This window comes from Aspergillus luchuensis, chromosome 3 (genome assembly GCF_016861625.1).
Source record: "Aspergillus luchuensis IFO 4308 DNA, chromosome 3, nearly complete sequence".
In the NCBI taxonomy this organism is placed as follows: domain Eukaryota; kingdom Fungi; phylum Ascomycota; class Eurotiomycetes; order Eurotiales; family Aspergillaceae; genus Aspergillus; species Aspergillus luchuensis.
Genome location: NC_054851.1, coordinates 3,147,788 through 3,173,604, shown reverse-complemented (window position 1 = coordinate 3,173,604; position 25,817 = coordinate 3,147,788). Strand labels below are relative to the sequence as shown.

Below are 25,817 nucleotides of genomic sequence, written 5' to 3'. Positions count from 1 at the left end.
TTGCCCGACTCACTCCCGCTGGCTGGCTGCCCGCTGGCTTTACTAGTTCGTTTTCCCACTCACTCCACGTGTGGCGCCCGCCGTCATCTTTCAACTTTCCCCCTCTTCAATAATTTTCCGCAATTCTTCAATCACCTCCATTGTCACGCACAACACAAATAACAACAACACACACCATCCACCATGGTCCGCCATAAAAAAGACAACTTCGCTCGAGGAGGCAAGAAATTCTCCTCCAAGGGTCCCCGTCCTCCCCGCCGCGATCCCGCCAACCCTGACGCCGATGATGCCGACCGCCCCTCCAGACCTCCATTCAAAGCCGCCTGTTGGGATCTGGGTCACTGTGATCCCAAGCGCTGCTCAGGAAAGAGATTGATGAACTTTGGTCTGATGCGCGAGCTGCAGATCGGCCAGCGATTCCCGGGTGTAATTGTCTCGTACGTTGTCACCCATCCCCACCCTATACAACAATCACCAAACAAAACCCCCCAATAAACTAACATCCACATCACATCACTATCCAGTCCCAACGCAAAGAAAATCATCTCTCCGGCCGATAAAGACCTCCTCGAACAGTTCGGCGCCGCAGTAGTAGAATGTTCCTGGGTGCGAGTGAAGGAAGTGCCCTGGTCGCGAATCGGAGGAAAATGCGAACGACTCTGTAAGACTCCCGAATTCACAACCAATATTCAACATCACGAACAAATAATACTAATACATCGATCTTGAATGAAAAAAATAGTACCCTACCTCATCGCCGCCAACACAGTCAACTACGGCAAACCCTGGCGCCTAAATTGCGTGGAAGCCCTTGCCGCCTGTTTCTGCATCTGCGGCCACGAAGACTGGGCTCGCCAAGTCCTCAAACCCTTCCGCTACGGTGAAGCCTTCCTAGAAATCAACGGAAAACTACTCAAGCGGTACGCCGCCTGCGCCGACGAAGACGAAATCAAGCGCGCCGAGGAGGAATGGCTCGCCAAGATCGAGCGGGAATACGAGGAGAGTCGGGCCGCGGGCGGCGCAGACGATATTTGGACGGTGGGGAATACGAATCGGAGGGCGGAGTCGGATTCTGAGGAGGATGATGAGGAGGGTTCGGGCTCTGATAAGGATAACAACGATGAGGAGGAAGAGGAAGAAGAGGAGGAAGATAAAGACCCCTTCGCGATATCAGACGACTCGGAAGAGGAAGAACAAATGGCTGCTATTCGAGCCAAGATCCTAAATTCCAAGTCGTTTCAGAATCCCTCGGCTTCGGATAAGCCGCAGCCGGAGAAGATTGCGAGACCGGAGGAGGAAGGGTCGAAGTCGAGGCCGTTGGAGGATTCAGATGCTGAGTCCGGGTCTGCGGAGGGGAGTGAGGATGAGGCGTTCGATAGTATTATCAATGCGACGCCGGTGACGGATCGGACGGGAATTATTGCGGCGCAGAAGAAGAAGGAGAAGGAGACGTTTAGTGCGTCGTTTTCCAGGACGGTGGTGGATGCGCCGAAGCGATGGTAGTGGGATGGATCCTTTTCTTATCCTTGATCCTGTTCGGATGGGACGGGATGGGTTTGGATGTTACAAAAGTTATGATATGAGCATGCATCTCATGGGTACATATAAATAAATAAGCATGAATGTAATGAATGATACCGTGATGAGATTTACTACTATGGATGGATTGAGCAGTAGTTTGTTGATCGATTGACTTTGATTTATCGGTCTTTCTTTTCTCTTTTCTTCAATATAAACAGCGAAAACCAACCCCGTCCCGTTCATGGCTGTCCCCGTCCCAGTCACATATAATGCATGCAAAGCATAACGAGGCATCTCAGACATATCAAGGCGATCATAACCATCTCATGCTTAGCGAGAAGGGGGGAAGAGGAAGTAAGAAAGTAAACAATAGATTGACTGAAACCCTTTTGCCCTATTCCGAATGAAGAGAAATGACTACCCCCCGCAAGCACCCCGCAAATTACAAAGCAACTATTTACATAACATAGAGCACATTCACGTCTAAATGATTCCGTCAGAAAATTCCATCTTCCTAATCACGAAGCGACAGGCGACTGCTTACCCAAGGGATGGCTGCAGCTCAGCTGCGGCTTCTGCGTATACTTGGTGGACAACTCGTCTCGGATGCTGTTCAGCAGCTGGACGTAACTCTGCTGCGGGTTCTTGCGAAGCGCGCTGATAAAGGCCCAGGACATGGCGCCGGTAGCCTGGCCGGCGATCTGGGCGTCCTGACTGGTCTGGTCGTCCTTGCTGCCGGACCACATGATAACGTCGGCTGGACTGGTCTTGGTCTGGATGGTGCGCTCGTACGCCTCGTCGCCCTTGGTCGCCTTCTTGAAGAACCCAACGGCCGTCGACATCATGCCGCTCATGTCGCCACGCGCGTAAGCCGAAACAACACCCAGCAGGCCCTGGCCCGCCTCCTTGGCCAAGTTGGGTTCCTTGAGAATACCCTGGGTCGAGTAAATGTAGGGCAGGTCGAGTGCGGAACCCGAGTGACAGGAGTCGAAGATAGCCGTCAGTCGGACACCCGGCTGCAGCGGTTTGACCATGATCCGGTGCATCTCATCGTCGACAATGTGGCCGGCAGCCCGGAAATCGACCGGGTAGATAACTTCGTCGTATCCGTCGTCTTCGTCGCCGTCGAGGTCAGGCGTCTGTCCACCGTGTCCTGCTATTGTCAGAACCAGTCCAGCAGTTCGGGGTTATGAGGACGGCATACCAGAATAGTGGAAGAAGAGCGAATCGTTCGGCTGGGCATCCTTGACGAGCCAGTGCATAGCCCGAAGAATGTTAGCCTTGGTGGGTTGACTCATGGGGTTTTGTTGATCATCCGTCAGGAGGACCATGTCTTCGCGAGCGTAACCAAAGTTCTGATTTAGGTAGGTGGACATGTTCTTGACATCGTTGATACACCCGCGCAGCTGGCCCTTCTGGTTAAAGTAGTTGATACCGATCAGCAACGCCTTTCTCTTGCCCGTGCAGCGCGAGTACTGGAAGTTGTAACCCTGCGGTGCGCCTTGGCCGAAGCTGACGGGTTCGCTGGGCGGCGGCGGAGGGGCGCTGTGGTTGCCTTGGTTGTAGGAGTTATGGTAGGCATCGGCGATACCTACAAGAGGCGTCAGTTGGGATAGAAGCTTTGCACAAGATATCGCAGTGACATACCTGGCCGGCCCCCATACATCGGGCCTTGGCTGGCAGAAGGGTAGCCACCCTAGAGAAGCGACGTCAGCTTCCACCCATACCCACCAACATGCAGAACAGGCGACGCATCATGCAAGACATACATTGTATCCGTTTTGAGGGGGTTGCGATCCTTGGTACTGCTGAGGAGAGGGCTGGCTGTAGGGGTAAGGGTTGCTGGGAGGCTGCTGTTGGCGATAAGCCTGGCCGGGGTAACCACCGCCGCCGTAGGACGAGTGGTGGTGTGAGTGGTGAGGATTCATCTGTCTGCCAAAGCTACGTCAGCGCGACGTCTAAAAGTAGCGGTTCCGTATTTGTGAAAATGCTGAAGAGGGACTGAGAGTTTATGGGAGAACAAACTCTCACGAGGGGAGCAAGTAAGGAGATCTCACGGCTGCTGATATTGGGGCGGGGAGCCATAGCTCTGCTGCGGAGGAGGATAGGAATATTGCTGCGGAGGGTACCCGGGCGGGCCCGAGTAAGGTGGATAGTAGGACATGGTCTGACAAGAAAGAAGAGGAGGAGGGGGGGAGGGGAAGGGAAAGAGATCAGGTGAAACCAGAAAAAAGGTTTGATGTGAGGATGGGAATGCAAGCCGGCAGGAAGCAGACAAATAAGAGGCTGAGTGAACGGAGGGATGGGGGGGAAAAGGTGGAAGGGAAGGATGGAGGAGGAACAAGAAAAGGCGCAGGCGTCAGTCAGTCAGATGGGGAACCGATGGCAGATTTGCGGCATAAGCCAGTGGAGCGGATCGCGCCGATTGGGTTCCGGACCGGGGAGGAAGAAGGGGGAGAAGAGAATCAATACAGAAGAAGTAGTAAATAGATCCTAAGTAATACTAAGTAATAGTGACCCCAATCACTGGAAAACTAAAACTAAAAGTAAAACTGATGGGCGATTCTTTACTCCTCGAGGAAAGGCACGACTAATTAAATTAATATGTTAAATGGTCTCCCTGCACGACGCACGTCCTTCCTTCCTTCCACCCACTCGGTCCCTCCGGCGCAGAAAAACAAAGCATGCCTCGGTCTCCCCGAATCCCTTTTTTTGCTCTCTTTTTTTCCCTGTCTGTCTCTCCTGTGCTTCTGAATAAACGAACATGCCCAATCTCAGACAGCCAGCCAATTCCTTCATTCCCCATTTCTCCCCCTCCCGATCCACACCTTAAATAGCACGGACTTGCCTATCCACCCCCTTGGGCCCAGAACACTCATCTAGAAAATTCCCAATCGTTCATTCTCTACCAAAAGTAGATCTTCCATCATGCACAATCCCTGCTTGTTTCCTGCTTGCTGCACGTGACTGTGCAATAACCAGCTACACCGAAGAATGAATAGTTCCATACGTAGGTAGGCAGTACTGATTATAAACAACTCAAATTTTCCCCTTTATAGTTATGGGAGATTCGAAATTTGCTCTACTGTACTAGTGGTACCTCTCTTCCTCCCTCCAACCTATCCCAATCCATCCTTCGTCTTCCGACATTTACCGTCCACGTCGGGGCATGCCACGTCCGCGACCTCCTCCAAGCGCCCGCTGGGCAGCACCCGGCGGCAGGCCTCGTGTTGGGGCCTGAGCTTGGGCCGACTCTTCGTTCTCTGGAGGAAAAAAAGAAAATCACCATCGGTCAGCCTAAAAGATACTATAGGGCTTAGGAGTGACACTATATCACTGGGGTACTCACTGATCGTCTCGTCCACACTCAAGATCAAGCATGCAGCCTCCACTGCCGCCTGAATGGCGTTCACCTTGACCAGACTGGGCTCCCACACGAAAGCCGCCATGTTATCCCGAACACCCTCGTGATCAAAGTCGACACCAGCCCAGACGTTGCCCTTGCGGTGCTCCACCCGCAGCCGGTTCAAAATGTCCGTCGCATCGAAACCTGCGTTATCGCACAGCTGGCGGGGGATCACCTCCAGGGCCTTGGCGAACGCCTTGACGACCGCCTGCTGCTTGTGGGGCACGTTGCGGTCCGCAAAGCCGTGCATGAAGCTGGACAGTTCCATCTCGGTAGCACCACCACCCGCGACAATGGTCGTGTGGCGGAGAGCACGCTTGACAATCATGATGGCGTCGTGCAGACTGCGCTCGACCTCGGCGATGAACTGCTCCGCTCCACCACGCAGCACAAGGGTGCAGGTCTTGGCCTTAGGGCACTCGGAGAAGAGGTTGTAACGCTCGCCACCAATCTGGCGCTCCTCAAAAATACCGCAGGTACCCAGGTGGCGTTCCTGGATGTCGCTGCAGGTCGACTGGGTAGCCGCTCCGGTCGCCTGGCAGACCCGATCCATATCATCGGCCGCAACGCGACCAGCACAGAAGATGTCCCGATCCGCAAAGTATCTGTAGATGAAGAGAAACGAAGTAAGCATGTAGACCAATTTGCCAGAGAAGATTGCGAAAGAACATACTGCGTAGCCAAATCACCGATGGGGAGCTTGCTGAGAACAACCTTGGCTCCGGTCTTGTAGATAGCCTCCAGCTTGTTGTAGATGATCTGCCACTCGGCATCGACGATGGCCTGGTACTCCGACACATGCTCGACGCGCACCTCGGCGTTGTCCTTCTCACTCTTCAACTCCAGCTCGACGTTCAGGCAGACAATCTTGGGGTCCTTGAAGTACTTGGGCTGTTGCTCGAAACCGGCGTACGAGAAGGTCTTCTTGAAGGCGACACCGTTAACGAACAGAGATTCCTGGAGACCACCACCAGTAACCCGCTTCACACCGATCAGCTTCTCGTTAAGGTCGTCCTGGTCGAGCGAAAGCACGGCATCCACCACCACTAGGATATTTAGTCAGCATCTGTTCCCACAAACAACACAGCACCCATGGATAGGGGGGAACCCCTTACTCTTGGTGAAGAAATCCGAATTCCGCTTGATCAGCTTGCTGTTCATCGCCGTTCCGGCCAGACGGCGGAGCGTCTCAACCTTCTTTTCCTCACTTCCCGCAGACTCGATCACGTCCACGGCGATCTCCTTAATCTTGTTGACGGCCATCGCACTTCCCCTCCGTAGACCCTTGACGATGGTCTGTGAACTGACACCCTGCTCGACAAGTTCGCGAACTTCCTTCAGAATTTCACCGGCGAGGACGACAACCGACGTTGTTCCGTCGCCCACCTCAGCATCTTGAGAGCGGGCAATGTCCGTGAGAATGCGGGCGGCGGGGTGAACGATATCGAGAAGCTAGAACAGAAGACAAGGACAAGTAAGCTCATGAGGTAAAATAGAATATGAATAAATATTGCCTGGAGTCTTCCGAAGGAAAGATATGAGGGTGTGTTTCTAGACGCACCTTCATCACAGTAGCTCCATCGTTGGTGATGGTCTGTCTACCGTTGCCGTCCACCATCAACAGGTCCCCTCCATAAGGACCGAGAGTGCTCTTGATCGTGGATTGCACGGCAACACAGGCATTGATGTTGGAGATGATCTGACCCTTGCCCTGGGAGGTATCGGTGCCTGAAGCAAAAGAAAACAATCAACGGAGTCAGCAAAATCTCTCAGCGATGACACACAGATGCCAATGCAAATGCGGGAGGGTTGACGGACCCTCCTTGAGCACGATGATCGTGGGTGCTTGGCCAGCGAAGGCCATTTTGATGAGATTATTTCAAGGAAGGACGGCGGAGAAAAGAGAAGTCTGTGAGCCAACGGACAAGGGGCTATAGAAAGATGAGATTGTGGCCCTGAGTGTCCTAGCTGGTCGGGGGTTCGATATCGCTGCTCGACCAAAATTTCCCCGAGCTTCTTTGGGATCGAAACTCTCCAGTGCTGGAGGCGGTGACCAATCATGCCGCGCCCCGCAGCCCTATTTGCTGCTTTTTCCCCTCAAAAACACTACCTTGACATCAGGAAAGTCTTATAAGGTGATTATATCGAATGCAATTTTTCTAGCAAATTCTTGAGTTGCTTTATATTCATATTCTTTTGCTGTATAAGGTTGATTTCTCACCATCTGAGGCCACTTCGTCCATCACATCCCTGAACCGTTCCTGTTGTCTAATCATTTGAACCCCACCAGATTCCAGCATATTACGAATAGAACTTCCACAAGAATACTTTAATGAAAATCAGTTCAGGGCACTGGCAGAGCACTCTTTACTCGAGTTATTGACACTATAGAGTTTCTCTTCAATGTACTACTATGGTTATTCAATCCCATCATGTCTGCCAGGTAGCCACCCAGATATAGACCGTAGAGTGGCGGGGTTGGGCTTCTTCTGAGTACTATGATGGTGATAGTAGTAGTACTACTTATCACTCTACAGTGCATGGGATCTCATATGTAGTGTTCGCTACTAAGATCCTGAATGATCCACAAGACAATGAACAAGTATCTTTTAAGAGATGACCCGCGATTGCCATTGATTATTCTCTCATATGCTCCCTAGAACCTCGAGTAGCATTACCGCGTTGGTAACTAATATAAATCTCACCAGCTCGGTTACGAAAGTCTCACATCATGATACAATTATCTTGAGGGTAGTCTGTATGCAGGGTGTCGCAACTACTAGACTGATCATATCCGGTGGCGATGGACGTGGTCTTTGGCGTCTCCCTACCCCATGTTCAAAGGCTACAGGGGTGGTGTACCCTTAGCGCAGATTTCCCTCAATCATCCCTAACCAACAAACAGAAGCCAAATATGAGCAGGTATAGCGTAGATATCCAGCCGTCTATTTCAGTTCAAGTTCTTGTGAGAGATAGTAGAGACGCATTGTACGCGTCCCGAGCACAGAAAAGTAATGCATAACCGAGATTACCTAGGCTGGCTCAGCTGAAGCGGCCACAGCTGAAGTCGATCGTCTAGACCATAAATTGGGAATAGCCTGCCGATCGACCCAATTATCCAAACCAATAATATACAGTAGACAGTGTCTCTCGAGAAGCGCCGCAAAATGTTCAGCAGTAGCTGCGACCGCTAAACAGGGGAGGGAGTGGATATGGCACAGGTTTGGGGGGAATGTGGAGTATCTAGAAATAGGACTTGAAAGGGAAGTCACAAACATTTGAGCAATTTAGCCCAGAATACTGGTTTTTTTTTTTTTTTTTTTTTTTTTTTTTTTTTTTTTTTTGTCAGTAAAACTAGATCCATATGCTTGTTGTTTAGTAGATCGAGATAATGGATGCGACGTAAAACGCTCATCTGCGCGACATAGGGAGACATCTCTGTTCTAGGTGTCAAGTTGCAGATGTCTTGATACTGATCGTACCTGTCAGATAGGATGTAAACTGTGCAAGTCGAAATTGATCTAAATGTATCTGTTGGATTCTGATTCCCCATGAGAAGTTTCCAACATGTTGTGGGCAGTAATGCCACTGAAGAATCACTGCGCGAGTATCGTCCACATCCGTGGCCCTGGCTATTATTTCTAGCTCGAGGTCCCTGATCCATACCAATACATCCTAGTAAAGCTGATTATCTTCTGACCTTGTTCTGCTCTAGTCTCCTCTAATCCGAGTCAACTAATGCGTTCTTTTCTCACCAGGCTTTCGGCTAGGCAACCCTCATTTGTCCGAGAGACCTTTTCAGGGCTTGTCTATCGACTAGAATGCCTGACTATGGTTCGATCAACGTATGACCTGAACATCCAAGGTCCGACCATATCCAATATATCGATTGACTGGTGAACTGCGTGGAAGAGTCCTCTCAAATGAGGTACTTTTGACAACTCAGAAGAGTCCCCAAAAAGCAAATCATGCGTCATTTTATTGACGGATGTTAACAGAGAGCGGACTAAAGTCGAAACAGATTTCGATGTAGGTGATCATTTGTATGAGAGCCCTTCTGAGGCCAATGTCGGTCAGGGAATTTCGGTTTAGGAGAGCCCACTAAGTCCTCGACGAAGTCGAGAGATATCAATGACAGTTTAGAACTCCTCTCAGTGGGTACAGCAAAAATGTATAGCTTGTAAATCATAAGCAGATCTACCGCGACATAGAGTTTGTGAATGTTACACGGCCAGCTCATGCGTTCTTGACAGGTCCACAGTACACCCAAGAACGAGGTGAAACAGGGAGGACTTGCAACCCATTATAGCCAAGGAAGAAAGACTCCCTGACGAATACTGTATTCAGCATGAGTCTTCCAAGAGAATAGCTCATGCACAACTCACTTGCCTAGGCTTGTTGATAGTATGGCTAAGAAAGTGATAGGCCGTCAAGAAGCGAGGCAAAGGAGCAGACGCTTGTGGCATATCCAGGGCTCTCGGTTGCCAGGATCTCAAAGATAAACTTGTACAGCCTCAAAGACAACTGGCATGGTGGATGATCTAAACCGAAGAAGCCATACTACAGTAGATGAAAATATTACTGGAGTTGTCTTTCGAGGAATGTAGATCATGCAGGTCAGGTGATGCAGAAGCGTCACCCACATCTTTGGGCTCTTCCCCTCTCTACCACATCCTCGTATTTAAGCTATTGTCCAGGTGACCAGACTTCATCCGAATCAGTTCGAATATCATCAATCAAATTGTGTCTTGAATAGCCTTACTGAGCTCCATATCCCATAACTTAGCTTTATTTGTCTATACATAGCTCCTCCCCAGTGTAGTTCTCCTGCCCTCGCGATAGTATGTCAACCACAGATTTACCCCAGTATTATCCGAACAACTTGACCCCGCTAGATATAAGTCAAGAAACACTGGAAAACGCCCTCAAAGAGCTGCAGGTTGCTGTGAATCGTGGTGCAACTTTATTGCAGGAGGGCTGTCCTCCTCAGAGCGAATGGGGCAAAACCTACAACACGGGTATATACGTGGGATTTCCAGGTATGCGTATAGCTTTCACGCTGTTGGTGGTTGAGTGATATGCTTCATAACAAAATTTTGGCAAGTGTAATCTGATGGATCTTTTCCTGCAGGAATTGCTCTTGCTTTCCTCCGACTGGACCATCAGGTCAAAGCGTTCAGCAACAAAGATGTCGGACTTCCTCTTGACTTCCGCAGACTTGCAAGCGAGCAAATCCTTCCACATGGACCGGACATTCCACTTTTTCCCGGAAGATTAGCACCTTTTGGCTCCCCCAGTGTGCTTGTGGGACCTCTGATGCGAATTCTTGCAGCCGCCCAATCCGGTGCATCCATGTCCGAAGCTGATATCGAATGTCTCAGAAATGTCGTACAAGTGGCCATCGGAAATCCCCACATGCTGCCACACGGTGATGGGATGATGGGTACGGACGAAGTTTTGTATGGTCGAGCGGGTGTATTGTGGGTTGTACTGAGCGTGAGAGCTCACAAGTATGACGAGAGGGCTACAGGCCTTCTGACCTCCATTTTCGAATCTGTTCCAGACCTTATTGATGCTATTATCAAGGGTGGGCTTCAAGGCAGAGAAGACTATCTAGAGGAGTATGGGGAGAGAAATGCTTTGCCGTTGATGTGGCACTGGCATGAAGATCGGTATGGCCTAGGAGCGTAAGTAATGCCCCCACCATCGTCACAAATGCTGAGCAACAAAACGGCAAATCTAACATATCTGACTAGGGTACATGGAATGTGTATGTTACTACGTCTGTCAAGAAAATCCAATGATACACTCCGCTGACAAGCTTTTGTAGCTGGCATACTCGCAGCCCTCCTTGCCTGCGATCCTGAAGAGCTCAACGACGGTGCTTCGCGTAATTACCTGCCGCTGATAGCGGAAACAATCACCGGACTTTGCAAGATATGTATTGCTCATAACGGCCACCTTCCATCGACTCTTCCCGATCGTGGTCCTTCATCCAAGCGCTCCTCACCTCTCGTCCAGATTTGCCATGGTAGTCCCGGCATTTTGACCCTTATGGCATGCGCCAGGCGGAACAAGCCCCTGATCTCTAATTTCTGGCAGCCAGAATGGGATATAGCAGTTCGCCTGGCAAGCGAACGGGTCTGGGAAGAAGGACTACTTTCCAAAGGCGGCGGGATCTGTCATGGCATTACCGGCAGTGCATGGCCACTGTTGCTTCTGCACGACAGCTTCGAGTATGATAAGGAAGAGATGCAAGCAGCCAGAGAGAGATATATGGGGAGAACACAGACAACCAACACAACAGTATTGGATACCGGGCTCACTGGTGACTATTTCCTGTCGAGAGCGCTGGCGATGTTGTTGCATGTGCGGGAGACACCTCCATACCAAAGCGCCGTCACGCCAACGTCTAACATCTATCGACTACCTGATCGCCCATTCTCCCTCACAGAAGGCCTAGCTGGAGCTGTCTGCGCGTGGGCAGACGCATGTGTGTCTGTCCAGATGAGACTGCGAAGCATGCTTCTGCAGAAGAAGTGGCCGGACAGTTCTTCGTCTTTGAAGTCAGATCCAACCTTCCAAGATCTCGAGAGCTTGAAATTGGGAATTCCAACGCTTGCTTATCACCGGGCTACACCTTTGCCTTGAGAAGGGAATATGAGAAGCTTTTTCTATTGATGCAGAGCTTAAGAAAGAAAATTCGTAAGGACAGCAAAGTATGTATGGGAATCTTGCATGTATGTCGCTCAAGAACAAAAATCGTCGCTCCAAATATTCAACATAAGGGAATTTGATGCTAAAAGACTCCAAACTCCATGCTCTTGGCTCAACTCCAGTCGCTGATAAACGAGAGTAAAAATCGTAAACACGATCAAAGATCACTATCATGTTTAACACAAGTTAAAAAAGCGTGAAACCCGTGCGATACATGGGTGGTTGGCCCGGAAATTCAGTCCTGTACTCGACACGTTTAGGCAAGTAGTTCCCATTCGGAGCTTCCACAGCAACTCTCCATCTCCGCCAGCAGTTTGAAAGCTGGTGATTTCTATCACCACAGAAGGTACAGCGCATTTGCACCGGTCGTTGAACAGGTCCTCCCTGCATTGGTTGGCTGTAACTTCGATTCCTTGTAGCTTGCTCCCGTTCGCGACGCATCTGTTCAACCACGTAGTCATTGATTTCCTCCTGACTGGGCCGCTTAGCATGTCCCCGGACACTTCCACTGCGATTACGGAATGCCTCATCCTTATGCATCTGTTTAACAACGAATGCGTTGATCTCGTCCTGAGTGAGAGCGCGAGGATCTTCCGGAACTTCCAATGGCGATGCAAACCCTCTCTTGGCAGCACCATGATCACCACCCCATGCACTCCTTCCCCGCGGCTGACGGATCTTCTCTTGCTCCATGGCCAATTGGGCCAGCTCCTGGAAGGTCACCTGCTCCGCAGGATTGGAGGAGCACATCCGACTATCTCGCAGCATGGCAGATGCCCAGTCACTCCAATCAGGACATTCTTTAAGCTTTGTCAAAAAGAGCATATTGATCTGCGAGTCGGGAATATAGGAATCATCGTCGATTTGCGTAAGCCCTTCGCGGATTGCTTGGATGAGTGCGACGAAATCGGCGATCATGTCGGACTTTTGAGGGTCGAGGTCGAGGACCTCGCTGACTTGGTGCATCCTGCGAATGTTTCGCTGCCATGGCTCCATTTTGGGCCTATGGAGCAAAGAAATTGAGGTGAGGAGATTTGGAAGAGAGAGAAGGCCAATACGTATCATTTAAGCGCCGTGAATCAGTTGGTTTTATTTGTCGGCGATGGTTTGCTGACCGTGCGGGGGATGACGTCAGAACGAGAGCCGTATAATTACTGTATCCATACGATAACAGTTCTGTTCTTATCGTTGCTTCGGTTCTCTCCTTTTCTTCAGGTCTTATTCTCCCCTCTATGGTTGGGGTGCTACTATATTTCAAATTCCACAGTAGGATGTTATTATTTACGGCAGATTAAAGTATGGAGTTTCTTTGGCTCTATGGATCCTTCGGGTCTTCCCTCGCCCCATCGTGAACCGTGGCAGTGCCCGACGCCCATCTGCAAGTCAGCAGCATCTCTTTGGGGGCCGCTCTTCTCTTAGTTTCATTTGCGTAGCGGCGTGTGACAACCAGTCCAGATAATTACCCAACCCATCATTTTCTCTCCATTGTGCTGCAGACTGTTTCTGCGCATCCTGCTAGCCTGATCTAGGACAAGGCTTAAAGGCCCCATCACCCGGGTGGAGAGAAATCCCATCGCGTACAACTGTGACAATGGATACTGTGCCACCATCCTACCAAACCGCTACCACCAGAGACGCATGGTCGGTTATAGCACACTACATCCCGTCAAGCGACCTATGCGCAGCGGTCTTGGTATGTCAGAAATGGCATGGTATCTTCATGCCCTTTCTGTGGGGGGATCCCGCTTCCCACTTTGGAACGGATAACGATGCGGTTTATGGTAGGTCTGAACGAGATCCCACGACTGTTTGATTTGACTGTTTGGCGCTGACAAGACACACTAGTCGCTCTCACAAGGTTCAGAAGGACACTAAAATATGCCCGTCTCAAGGTGCGGATGCTCACCCATACGTTGCATCTGCCGCCTGCTCTCTCGGAGATTTATGGTGGTCCACGACCTGAGTGGCTAAAGGAGATCCTGGATGCTCTACCATGCCTCCAGTCGTTGATGGTCTCAAAGCTACCATTCTTTGACCACAATGCTATGACCGCCTTGAGAAGATCTAGTTCATTTGGAGAAAATGACACAGCTGCCCAGACCTACAATGTCCGTCTGCTATTAGCGGATAGTGAGCCAAATGCGACATCACACGGTATTGCGGAGACCTTACTACGCTTCCCTGAATTAATCTATCTCGATTTGTCTTACACCACCCCTGCGCGGGATCGCACAGTCCTGTCGTCGCTATCACAGTTGGAAAACCTCCAGGTCCTCAAGCTTCGAGGTATTGGTTTAAAGGACAATGATGCAGAATTCCTGGCCAACGCCATCGGACGCAGAGTCCGATTTCTGGACCTGCGCAATAATTTGCTTACTGATATGTCCATACGGTCATTATTGCAAGCATCCTTCTTACCCCCTGGTGCTGAGGATAGATTACAACGAGCGACACTAGCGTCACTGGGATCCCTTGCCCACTCTCCGCAATCGAGACCCTTGCTGTCTGACAGGAGGTTTCTTAGGACCCCGCTCTTAGATGAACAAATCCTGAAAGCTTTAACACAACCATTGACAGGGCGCTCCTGGGTTGAGGATTTGTCCCATGCAGGCATAACACACCTCTATATCGCCGAGAATCCTATTTCTGTGGAAGGAGCCGCAAGTCTTTTGTTCTCGTCTCGCCTGCACGCTCTGGATGTGGGAACCGTTGACACTATAGAGTCTATCGGAAGAAACCAGAGCTCTCTTGCTTCACCTCAAGACGATTCCCACAAGCTTCCTGGTGCTGAGAAATTGATTCCCATCCTGGGGACTGTTGCCAAGGGAAACCTCACTTATCTTCGAGCTCATCATGCCGTCTGTACAGTTGATGCGCCGTCAAGGGAGACCTCAACGGCGGACATGTTGCTACCAGAGCTCCCTGCTGGGAATGAGAGTGAAGTGCGTACAATGGCAGAGTTGGGTACGAGCCATCAGATTTATGAACTAGCATCAAACGAAGCACCGATTTTCGAGCTTCCTGGTTCACCAGTCCCACAATCTCCGGATTGGCCTTCGCAGCCCGCCGAGCGCGGTCGAAAGCCAATCATATATGAAGACGAACCACTACCTGACCTGCGACGAGGCTCTGTCTTCGCTCCCGAGGTGATCGGGGCAGATCAAGTCAGTGATGATGAGGGCCCGAGCAATACCTCTGCCGCAAGGGCTTCAAATCGCTTGCCCCATGATATCTCTTTCTCTAGCATTTCCAGCATCTCGGTGGGTGCAGCGGGGTCTATCCCGCAATGTTCTTCTCCCCTTTCAGTCGAAGATTCTCGAGCCCAGAAGATCCAGGAGTTGCTTGCTAAGCGGCCGAAAAGTCTTCCTCGACGTGATAACAAAAGGTTTTATTTTCCGTACCTGCATCCTTCGCATGTCCCTCATCTTGAAACATTGGTTTTGACCGACGTTCCATCTCACGTACCGCCGAACTCGCCTATCTTGCAAGCTCTTATTCGGTTCATAACCGCTTGCTCGAATGAAGCATTACTTGCAACCCTACAAGCGGGCTCTGATTATTCACTCGCACCTGGAAGAGCTCGAGCCAAAGCTGAACAAGAACGTGCCAGGTCTTTATTTGGTCTGCGTCGCTTGGTGCTTGAGATTACACCCTCTGTTAGGTCCAATAAATTATCTAGATGGACTCCAGCCAGCTACCGGGTAGGAGCTTCAAAGTCAAGTACCGGTGATCGCGATTCGGAGAAGCTATGGTCAGCAGCAATAGGCGACTTCAGCTTCTTTGATGAAGAAGAATGCGGGGTACCCGATGTTTACTCGGGGAAATACTTCCCCATGGCAGCCTTGAACGAGAAGGTGACGTTGATTCCAGAAGATGACGATGTTCACCCCTTACAGCCCGACATGGCTTCTTCACCAGGTAGACTTCATCCAGATCCTTTGCGCTCGCGATCAAATTCAGTCGATCCCACGACTACACCTCGGAACATGCGCTCGCACAGCCCATTTTTGGACAAGGATAGAGAAATGGGGCCGCAGAATGATGTACCAGACGTTGATCTGGTCGCCGAATTGGCAGCATTCCGACGTAGTAAAAAGGCAGAGTATGAGGAAATGCTGAGGAGAGATCGCAGAAGACGTGGTACCGTCAGCACCATGTCCTCTCGCTTCTCTCCTTCCGTCTCCTCGTTTCAAACGATTTCGCCGTCGTCGAGCATAAATACGTTGGCGACGGCATCGGCGCCTCATTCACCCATTGCTCATTACTTAGAAGGACACTGGAAGGGGGAAGTGAAGATTGTCCGAAACCCAGCGCCAAAGGGCCGAAGCGGGATGGTAGACATGTATGGGAATTATTTCGAGAAGGGCTATTTGTACCCTTGATGGGGTACTTACATTGTTTGTGGCACTAGTTAGTTGATAGAGATCGCGAGCATGATACCCGATATATATTACACTCTATGACATATACATCGTAGACAATCACCCACAGCTGGCTTTGAACGATAGATGAGATAGTATTAATAGTACCGTCCTCTTCACATTCTTTATCGGGTTTACCACAAGGACCAGAACTGTCGTCTACTACGTAATTATGGAGATGTAGTGTCATGCCTACAACTAGGGCACACCGAGCTAGTACGATCGATAGTACACATCTCGCCGACCGACACCCCCTCTAACAATAGATCATATAGAGCGAATCCATACAATCAAACATCTCTTTCCTCTAGTATCTCTACTAAGATAGCGAGCAGGAGACAACAGAAGTTTAGCTTAAGTTCGTTCTTCGTTTTAAGAAAGTTTGATATAGAATTTCGTCTTTCACACACGACTCCGCGCGCACGCATAATTCATTCAACCCCGAAACTGAAACCCGTTCATTTCCATTTAAGAATTCCGCATAAAGTATAGTAAAGAAGTTATGGTGTGGTTTTTTGTTTCAGACAACATAAAGAAAAATTATAAGAAGCAACAGTTAAGGGCCCCTAAACTAATTCCATTTTTCTTTTATTTTGAAATCGTTGTCATTTCCTTCCTTACATAGCCTTGGCGGCCTGAGGGGGGTTCAGCTTCTTGCCATCCTTGTTGTACCTGATACGAGGAGGGGGAGCACGGTTGCGACGACCTTCCCGGGAGCGGACACTATAGGAATTAGATTGTTAGCTTTCGTGTTTTGTTCTCGAGATTGATGATGGTTTCTCGACGCATTCATCGTTGTTTTGGGTGGGTGGCGTACCGAACAATCTTGCCGTGGATAGCGCAGGAGACGCAGTACTGCAGCTTCAGGTACATCTTGGGGACGGCGTAGTCGGTGAAGACGGAGGCGTCCGAGATATCACCTGTAGAGTTGGAAAAAAAGAAACCAGTCAGTCCGGTGTTGTCTTTCAGGATTGTGTCGAATTCCGTTCACTCGTGCGTCGCGCTGTTTGTATCGGTTCCTTCTTCTGTTTTCCCCTCTTGTCGTATTCCGGTCGAGTCGATTTGGCTTCGATTCAATTGCATATGTAACAACCCCACTTCCCAGCTCTTTCGGAACGAACAGACAGCGCGCGCGGACGGTTTCGGGAAAAACTCAGATCAATGGAGAGAGATCGTGGAACGTACGGATGGCAGCGGACTCAACCATGTTGCGGATGGTGAATCTCTTGATGGCCTTGTCCTTGGGAGTGCAGCGAGCGCAGTTGGAGCAGCGCACGGGCTTGACGTGGCCGCGGCCGTTCTTGTTACGACCGCTGTAAAAAGAGGTTAGTTTATCGGTTCCCATTTCTTTGAATTTGCGAATTTCCATGATTTCGATTTTGATTTCGCCATTTCTTCAATCTTCTTCATATTTTCCCCAAAATCACACAACACTGTACGGTAGCCGGGCCATTCTGCGGTAAATGTATGGCGAATTTTTCCTTCCGTGCGGCCGTCTTCATTCAGGTGTGCGTAGATTGTGTATATATGTATATATGGCATGTGGCATGTGGCATGGATTGGGTGGGATAAGGAAAGGGTTCGGTCTTACTTGTTCGCCCTCTTCTTGACCATCTTGACGGATTTCTCTGCAGCAACGGGTCAGAGAATGTAAGTCAGGGAGAAGGGGAAGGGAGGTTGTCGCGTACTTGGCTGTCGGGTTTGGTTGTCGTAAAGGCTCCGGAGTCGTCTCTTCGGGATGAGGTTGTGTCGGGTTTGTGTGGTAGCCCTATGCCCTTAAGCGAGCTGAGTCACGGGATGAGTGGCCTCAGGCGGTTAATGCTGAGTTTTAGATACCTGAGGCATTAACGAAGGGGTGACATCGGGAGAGTGGCGGACGGTGGCCTGACCGCCCCTGCCTCAGGCAATCGGCGAGAAAGTTGGAAAAAGTTGGGTGATCCGACTGGCGTTCACGTGCCGTGTCCCGAAGTGGTCTAGCGCATATGGCCCATCCCGACCCAAAGTTACGGTACACCAATACGGTATTCTGTTTACTCAGGTCGAGGATTGTGAGTGGTCCCCGTGCCATCCCTCTTTCTCCCTGAAACTGTCATTAACAGCAAATAGTTCGGCCAGCCGAATCCACTTGGGATCTGCTTCTACCTTTTCCCCCCCCCTGGGTTTGGCTTGGTGGCTGCTGGCTTGTCTGCCGTATCTTTCTCGTCCCTCCAGATCATCGCGTTGTGTCTCGCACTCCCTCTTTTTACTCTTCTTTCTCTTCCTCTTCATCTGTCTTCCTTGCGTGACTTGTCTCTGGTTCATTACCACTTCTCAATCCTCGTTCGTCCTTCACGGGGGTCGTGTCTCCATTCCACCGCTCCGCTGCATTCTCCGCTCTCTCTTGACCGGTTCGTGAGACACAGACCTGCCAGCCTACCACAGGTCCGCCATTCCGGTTCGGCGCCATGTCATCCACACCCACTTTTAAGGGAACCATTAGCCACAAGACTGTCGGTAGAGGCAGGCTGCCCGACTTTGACAGTCACATTCCACGTCCTCGCCCAGAGACTTCCTCTACAACTCATACCCCCCAGACCGCGTCCAGCGACATTGGCAGTTCCACCATGAGTGCCGCCAGCAGCCGTCAGAGGCAAAACCAGTCCAAGCGCGATGAGGTATGGCACGCTTTTCCCCCTTTGGATTGTTTGCAACTGCCTCGGAGAAAAAGGAGGTGAACCTGGAAAAAATCTTGTCCTGCAAGTCGTTTCTCGGTTTTTGAAATTTTGATTGCTCAATGCCTCCCATTGACTTTTCTAACCACTCATGGACTTAGGCTATCCGACGAAAATTGGAGGCCGACCTCAACAAGAAGAGACATGCCCCGGCACGAGCAAACCGCTCCCGCAAAGCTCCCCCCGGTACCGTCCTCGCATTGAAACCTAGTCAAGCCCTCCAGATCAAGCCGAACACCTCCATCGCCGAAGCCGCCCAGTTGATGGCCGCGAAGAGAGAAGACTGCGTGCTCGTGACTGACGATGATGACCGGATTGCTGGTATCTTCACGGCTAAGGACCTCGCGTTCCGCGTGGTCGGCACTGGCCTGAAGGCGCGGGAAATCACTGTGTCTGAGATTATGACCAAGAACCCTCTGTGCGCGAGAACGGATACCAGTGCCACCGACGCTCTCGACCTCATGGTCCGGAAAGGATTCAGACACTTGCCGGTTATGGACGAGAACCAGGATATCTCGGGTGTTCTCGATATCACAAAATGCTTCTACGATGCGATGGAGAAGTTGGAACGTGCATACAGTTCGTCGCGCAAGCTCTACGATGCATTGGAGGGTGTGCAGACGGAACTCGGCTCCAGTCAGCCCCAGCAGATCATCCAGTATGTCGAAGCGCTACGACACAAGATGTCCGGCCCTACGCTGGAAACCGTCCTGGACGGCATGCCCCCAACCACTGTCTCCGTCCGCACCACAGTCAAGGATGCCGCCGCTCTGATGAGGGAACACCACACCACTGCCCTGCTCGTACAGGATCAGGGCTCCATCACCGGTATCTTCACCAGCAAGGACATTGTGCTGCGTGTCATTGCTCCCGGTCTTGACCCGTCTACCTGCAGCGTCGTCCGCGTGATGACCCCTCACCCTGATTTCGCCCCCAGCGACATGAGTATCCAGGCTGCGCTCCGCAAGATGCACGGTCAGTCACTCCAATTACCCCTGCTGCGCTTGAGAGAAGAAACTAATACGGGGGATGTATAGATGGACATTACCTCAACCTGCCCGTCATGAACGATGCGGGTGAGATTGTGGGAATGGTGGATGTGCTGAAGCTTACGTACGCCACCTTGGAACAGGTCAGTAACAGGATGTTTGATACGATAAAATAATTCGTCCAACTAACTTGCAATCAGATCAATACCATGCAGTCGCATGATGATGAGGGCCCGGCCTGGAACAAATTTTGGCTGTCGATGGATCACGAGTCCGATTCCATGGTCTCGGGGAGCCAGCAGCCCGCGCAGCGGTCAGTACTCAGCCCTGAGTCTCCGAAGGCTAGTTATGACGCCCGAGACAGCGTTCTCCCCAACGAATCTGCTTCTCACCATGGCGGCGACGAGCACTCTGAATACCATGTGGACCCGCACCACGGAGAGCACGTCCCCTTCCCGTTCAAGTTCAAGGCTCCTAGCGGCCGTGTGCACCGTGTTAACGTGTTCCCCTCTGCTGGCATTGCTGAGCTGGTTGCTCAAGTTTCGGCCAAGCTGGGCCCCGAGGCGGATGCCGTGGGCGGCGTTCCCAGCTGCGACGAGGGCAAGCTGAGCAACACGGGCTACGCTCTGAGCTACCTGGACAACGAGGGCGACACCGTGTCGATCACCACCGACCAAGATCTGGCAGATGCCGTCAGCCTTGCCCGTCAATCGCACCGCGATAAGGTCGATCTCTTCGTCCACGACCCTACGCAGCCTCCTATTCCTGCTACCGTTGAACCCCAGCCGGTGCCAGCCCGGCCCATCGAGGAGAAGAGTCCCATTTCCGAAGACCGGTCTGAGGAAGAGTCCGTGGTGGCGAAGCCCCGGGCTCAGTCCTTCCCCGTACACCAGCCCGAAGAGCAATTTATCGCCGGAGTGCCCAACGACCTGCTGCTTCCGGGTGCGATTGTGACCCTGGCGGCCGTCATTGCGGGGGTGTTCATTTTGAGCCGGGCCACTTCCCGGTAAAGAGATGTGCATCTACCTGTCCGTGATGAAAGAAAGCAAGTACCCGTGTATCTATTTCCTTTTCGACGTCTCCTTTCGCGTGTCATATATCTGTAACCCCAAGAGCGTTTCGTTTGTGTGACTAGTTTCCCTTATGCATTGGTCAATCTCCTTCCTTACATATGGTGGTGGCCGAAGTCCTAATTGTGCCTTTTTATTCTGTTTCGGATACCGTTGAGTTCGTGAGAGCGTAAGGTTACAATAGCATGTTCTGCTCCCATTCGGGAAGCGTACTTATAGACCACCCACCAGTACCGGACCATCGTCAGGGTCAACATCATGAGGGATTAAATAATTGGCATATTTCGCATGATAGACATAATAGTTACCGGTATAGCCAAGGGACGTTCCTGGATGATTTGCCGAATCCTGCAAGAGGGGTTGACTGCCTGGCTGCCTGAAGGGCTTGCCGGAAGGAGACTAGCGCGGCGGCCTTGGGGGGAAATTTTAGGATTTTGGGAAAAGCTGATTGGGGCGTCGCGAGCAGAAAGCCGTGAATATTAGTTATTGCCTTAGTCTAGTATTATTGCAGTCACTTTTGACCTTTCTTTCCCTCCTTCACCATCAAACATCCAGGCTCTTTTTCTCACTATCTTCTAAGCCTCGCGCTATTCACGGGCCCTCTTCTTTCTGCCCCCCTCCTGTTCACCCGCAGCTTTCTGTCCGGCTGCGATGCTGAGCTGGGATTTTACCCGCGCTGGTACTTATTCGTATTGATTGATCTTTCACTCTACTCTTTTTTTTTTTCTACCCTTTATTTTTTTTTTCTGGCCGGGTTGCCCGTTCATTGATTGACCTGTCTGGTTGCTTGGTGCCCATACCGCCCTCCCTCTTCCCCCTCGACTGGTCAACTTATTTCTTCCCCCACCAAAACAATTTCTCCTCCAAAGGGCCAAAAAAAAGTGTCCCTTTCACATCAACCACCACCCCACCCTCCACCACCTGGGTTCACCGCTGGACCCCGTGTCTCCTAATTTCCCGCGAACTTGGTGGTTTTCAGCTCGGGTTGATTGTTCACACTTGAGCTGTCAAAATGTCGCTACTCCCCCCCGAGGTCCACTCGGCGCTCTCTCAGCTCCTGCGCGCGCTGTCCACTCCCGACAACACCATTCGTGCCCAGGCGGAGGAACAGCTGAACAATGATTGGATCCAAGGCCGTCCCGATGTCCTACTGATGGGCCTGGCAGAGCAAATCCAGGGTGCGGAGGATGTGCTAGTAAGTGTCCTGCTTGGCTTTTCCTCGGTGGGCCCTTAAAGGACGTTGGTCCAAGACCTTCGAGTCAAAGATCAGCACCCCCGGATTATAACAAGCGTTATTTTTATCCCTCCGGACTAGTGGCAGTTTAAGGAAGCAAAAAGGTGGTTCGCGTTCAGGTCGCTCATTGTTGCATCTCCCCTCCCAGACACGTTCTTTCTCCGCCGTTCTCTTCAGAAGAATCGCGACCAAGACACGAAAAGACCCCGTTACGAACGAGGCCAAGGAGCTCTTTTCGACCCTCACCGGCGAGCAGAGGTTGATCATCCGTCAGAAGCTCGTGACTTGCTTGACCAGCGAGTCTGTCACAGATACCCGCAAGAAGATCGGCGACGCCGTGGCCGAGATTGCCAGACAGTACACTGATAACGGTAGGCACCGTGAAGGACCTTGATACGTGCTGGATCTTTCCAATCTGATACATGTGGCTTAGGCGACCAATGGCCCGAACTGCTCGGCGTTCTCTTCCAGGCCAGCCAGTCCCCTGACTCCGGCCTGCGTGAGGCCGCTTTCCGCATCTTCAACACTACCCCCGGTATCATCGAGAAGCCCCACGAGGAGGCCGTTGTCGGTGTGTTTAGCAAGGGTTTTAAGGATGACGTTGTCTCGGTATGTCAAGACAGCCATACCTCGGGCTTGAGGCCCCCAAGCCGTATGCTGATCGCCGTGTGTACAGGTGCGCATTGCCGCCATGGAGGCCTTCGCTTCGTTCTTCCGCTCGATCGCCAAGAAGTCCCAGCCCAAGTTCTTCTCCCTCATGCCCGATCTGCTCAACATCCTGCCTCCGTTGAAGGAGTCGTCCGAGAGCGAGGAGCTCTCCTCCGCCTTTTTGTCCCTGATCGAGTTGGCCGAGATCTGCCCCAAGATGTTCAAGACCATGTTCAACAACCTGGTTACATTCAGTATCAGTGTGATTGCCGACAAGGACCTCAGTGACCAGGTCCGCCAGAACGCTCTCGAATTGATGGCTACCTTCGCCGACTATGCGCCCTCGATGTGCAAGAAGAACTCCGAGTTCGCTCAGCAGATGGTGACCCAGTGTCTGAGCTTGATGACGGATATTGGTGTCGATGATGAAGATGCTTCTGAATGGAATGCGTCGGAAGATGTACGTTCTGTTTCATTATCTTGCATGGTTATTGTTGTGCTGACGTATTACAGCTCGACTTGGAGGAAAGCGACCTCAACCACGTTGCGGGTGAACAGTGCATGGACCGTCTGGCCAACAAGCTTGGCGGCCAGATCATCCTCCCCGCGACCTTCGCCTGGATTCCTCGCATGATGTCCTCTTCTGCTTGGCGCGATCGCCATGCAGCTCTCATGGCCATCTCCGCCATCTCGGAAGGCTGCCGCGACCTGATGGTCGGCGAATTGGACCAGGTGTTGCGACTGGTTGTTCCCGCTCTTCAGGACCCCCACCCGCGCGTGCGCTATGCTGGCTGCAACGCTCTGGGCCAGATGAGCACCGATTTCGCCGGTACTATGCAGGAGAAATACCACTCCGTGGTGCTGACCAACATCATCCCCGTGCTTAACAGCACCGAGCCCCGTGTCCAGGCGCACGCGGCCGCGGCTCTCGTCAACTTCTGCGAGGAGGCCGAGAGAAAGGTGCTGGAACCGTACCTTGCCGATCTCCTGCAGCACCTGCTGTTGTTGTTGCGCAGCACCAAGCGCTACGTGCAGGAGCAGGCCCTTTCGACTATCGCTACCATCGCCGACTCGGCTGAGAATGCCTTCGAGCAGTACTACGACACTCTGATGCCTTTGCTGTTCAACGTCTTGAAGGAGGAGCAGTCCAAGGAATACCGCCTGCTTCGCGCCAAGGCTATGGAGTGCGCCACGCTGATCGCTCTGGCTGTCGGCAAGGAGAAGATGGGTCAGGACGCGCTGAACCTGGTGCAGCTTCTGGGCAACATTCAACAGAACATTGTCGACGCCGACGACCCGCAATCGCAGTACCTTCTCCACTGCTGGGGCCGCATGTGCCGCGTCTTGGGCCAGGACTTTGTCCCTTACCTCCCTGGTGTCATGCCGCCTTTGTTGACGGTTGCCGCTGCCAAGGCTGACATCCAGCTTCTCGACGATGAGGACCAGATCGACCAGGTCGAGCAGGATGAGGGCTGGGAGCTGGTGCCTCTGAAGGGCAAGATCATCGGTATCAAGACCAGTGCACTGGAAGACAAGAACACCGCCATCGAGCTCATCACGATCTACGCACAGATCCTGGAGGCTGCGTTCGAGCCGTATGTTCTGGAGACGATGGAGAAGATTGCCGTCCCCGGCCTTGCATTCTTCTTCCATGACCCTGTGCGGGTGTCGTCTGCTAAGCTGATCCCCCAGCTCTTGAACTCGTACAAGAAGGCTCACGGCGACCAGTCGGCTGGATTTGCCGGCATCTGGAACAAGGTGGCGGAGAAGATCATTGAAGTGCTCAGCGCCGAGCCCACAGTCGACACACTGGCGGAGATGTACCAGTGCTTCTACGAGTCGGTGGAGGTGGTCGGCCAGAACTGCCTGACCCAACAGCACATGCAGGCTTTCATTGAGTCAGCCAAGTCGACACTGGAGGACTACCAGGTCCGCGTGAAGGCACGTCTCGAGGACCGCGCGGAGGCGGAGGAGGGCGAGGAGGACAACCTCGACTACGAATACGCGATTGAGGACGACCAGAACCTTCTCAGTGACATGAACAAGGCTTTCCACTCCATCTTCAAGAACCAGGGCACGACATTCCTGCCGGCGTGGGAGCAGCTGATGGCCTTCTACGATGCGTTCATCACCAGCCAGGACCCGACGCAGCGGCAATGGGCCCTGTGCATCATGGACGATGTGCTCGAGTTCTGCGGACCCGAGTCGTGGAACTACAAGGACCACATCATGCAGCCCCTGGCAGCCGGCCTGCAGGACCCTAATGCGGCCAACCGCCAGGCTGCGGCGTACGGTGTCGGCGTTGCTGCCCAGAAGGGCGGTGCCGCGTGGGCCGACTTTGTGGCGGCCAGCATCCCCAGTCTATTCCAGGTGACGCAGATCAACCAGGCGCGCAGTGAGGAGCACGTGTTCGCGACGGAGAACGCATCGGCCAGTATCGCCAAGATCCTGCACTATAACGCCAGCAAGGTGCAGAACGCTCAGGAGATTGTGGCCAACTGGATCGGCACTCTCCCCATCACATTCGACGAGGAGGCTGCTCCGTACGCCTACTCCTTCCTTGCGCAGCTGATCGACCAGTAAGACCCTCAATTCGCTTATCAATACTTAGTGACCATACTAACTGACTTGCAATAGACAAAACCCCGTGGTGATGTCCAGCGCCGACAAGGTGTTCGGACACATTGTCCAGGCACTGGAAGCGGAGACGCTGCAGGGCCAGACAGCCGGCCGGGTGGCCAACTCGGCGAAGCAGCTGGTGGCCGCGACCGGGCTGAACGCCGAGCAGATCCTGGCGGGTGTCAACCCGGACAACCAGGCCGCAGTGCGCAGCTACTTCCAGTGAGTCGATATACACCAGTTGGGGACGGGGTTCGGTTTGGGAAATGTTCATATGCCATGAGTTGAAATGAGATTTGCGATGTGATAAGGACAACAACAACAACCACCAATAAGGATATGGGATTTTTATTATTTTTTTCGACAGTTATTTTTTATATCTCCTCTATTGTTATGCTTCTTTTGTTAAAGGTGTATAGCGGTTTTCATGAGAAGACAAGACAAGACGTGACGTAGTCGGGAGCCATAATAAGCCGAATAC

General features: G+C 51.9%; 9 protein-coding genes across 9 annotated transcripts; 5 read left to right on the top strand and 4 right to left on the bottom strand.

Moving 5' to 3' along the window:
- Positions 1-183: 183 nt before the first annotated feature.
- Positions 184-1,503, top strand: TSR3 (ribosome biogenesis TSR3 family protein; the record flags this gene model as incomplete). The annotated part of the gene is made up of 3 exons (XM_041687639.1): positions 184-437; positions 525-661; positions 743-1,503. 3 exons carry the CDS (start codon positions 184-186, stop codon positions 1,501-1,503), a joined length of 1,152 nt encoding a protein of 383 aa, XP_041541504.1.
- Positions 1,504-1,978: 475 nt separating this feature from the next.
- On the bottom strand, positions 1,979-3,187 carry MCA1_1 (caspase family protein; the record flags this gene model as incomplete). The annotated part of the gene is made up of 4 exons (XM_041687638.1): positions 1,979-2,004; positions 2,066-2,674; positions 2,726-3,112; positions 3,169-3,187. The coding sequence occupies 4 exons, from the start codon at positions 3,185-3,187 to the stop codon at positions 1,979-1,981; spliced, it is 1,041 nt and encodes a 346-aa protein (XP_041541503.1).
- A 1,484-nt stretch (positions 3,188-4,671) lies between these two features.
- On the bottom strand, positions 4,672-6,545 carry CCT7 (chaperonin-containing T-complex subunit CCT7; the record flags this gene model as incomplete). The annotated part of the gene is made up of 5 exons (XM_041687637.1): positions 4,672-4,784; positions 4,871-5,532; positions 5,601-5,973; positions 6,043-6,379; positions 6,489-6,545. 5 exons carry the CDS (start codon positions 6,543-6,545, stop codon positions 4,672-4,674), a joined length of 1,542 nt encoding a protein of 513 aa, XP_041541502.1.
- A 3,225-nt stretch (positions 6,546-9,770) lies between these two features.
- AKAW2_31053A (lanthionine synthetase C family protein) lies at positions 9,771-11,578 on the top strand (the record flags this gene model as incomplete). Its single annotated transcript, XM_041687636.1, has 4 exons — positions 9,771-9,966; positions 10,059-10,614; positions 10,684-10,697; positions 10,758-11,578. The coding sequence occupies 4 exons, from the start codon at positions 9,771-9,773 to the stop codon at positions 11,576-11,578; spliced, it is 1,587 nt and encodes a 528-aa protein (XP_041541501.1).
- Positions 11,579-11,830: 252 nt separating this feature from the next.
- AKAW2_31054S (uncharacterized protein) lies at positions 11,831-12,640 on the bottom strand (the record flags this gene model as incomplete). The annotated part of the gene is made up of 1 exon (XM_041687635.1): positions 11,831-12,640. The coding sequence occupies one exon, from the start codon at positions 12,638-12,640 to the stop codon at positions 11,831-11,833; it is 810 nt and encodes a 269-aa protein (XP_041541500.1).
- Positions 12,641-13,235: 595 nt separating this feature from the next.
- Positions 13,236-16,026, top strand: AKAW2_31052A (uncharacterized protein; the record flags this gene model as incomplete). The annotated part of the gene is made up of 2 exons (XM_041687633.1): positions 13,236-13,425; positions 13,490-16,026. The coding sequence occupies 2 exons, from the start codon at positions 13,236-13,238 to the stop codon at positions 16,024-16,026; spliced, it is 2,727 nt and encodes a 908-aa protein (XP_041541499.1).
- Positions 16,027-16,682: 656 nt separating this feature from the next.
- RPS26 (40S ribosomal protein eS26) lies at positions 16,683-17,679 on the bottom strand (the record flags this gene model as incomplete). Its single annotated transcript, XM_041687632.1, has 4 exons — positions 16,683-16,788; positions 16,883-16,985; positions 17,251-17,378; positions 17,657-17,679. The coding sequence occupies 4 exons, from the start codon at positions 17,677-17,679 to the stop codon at positions 16,683-16,685; spliced, it is 360 nt and encodes a 119-aa protein (XP_041541498.1).
- Positions 17,680-18,509: 830 nt separating this feature from the next.
- Positions 18,510-20,775, top strand: AKAW2_31050A (CBS and PB1 domain protein; the record flags this gene model as incomplete). The annotated part of the gene is made up of 4 exons (XM_041687631.1): positions 18,510-18,719; positions 18,878-19,751; positions 19,814-19,908; positions 19,966-20,775. The coding sequence occupies 4 exons, from the start codon at positions 18,510-18,512 to the stop codon at positions 20,773-20,775; spliced, it is 1,989 nt and encodes a 662-aa protein (XP_041541497.1).
- A 1,072-nt stretch (positions 20,776-21,847) lies between these two features.
- On the top strand, positions 21,848-25,562 carry AKAW2_31049A (nuclear import receptor PSE1; the record flags this gene model as incomplete). Its single annotated transcript, XM_041687630.1, has 6 exons — positions 21,848-22,030; positions 22,218-22,440; positions 22,503-22,678; positions 22,746-23,177; positions 23,231-25,296; positions 25,355-25,562. The coding sequence occupies 6 exons, from the start codon at positions 21,848-21,850 to the stop codon at positions 25,560-25,562; spliced, it is 3,288 nt and encodes a 1,095-aa protein (XP_041541496.1).
- Between the last annotated feature and the right edge of the window lie 255 nt (positions 25,563-25,817).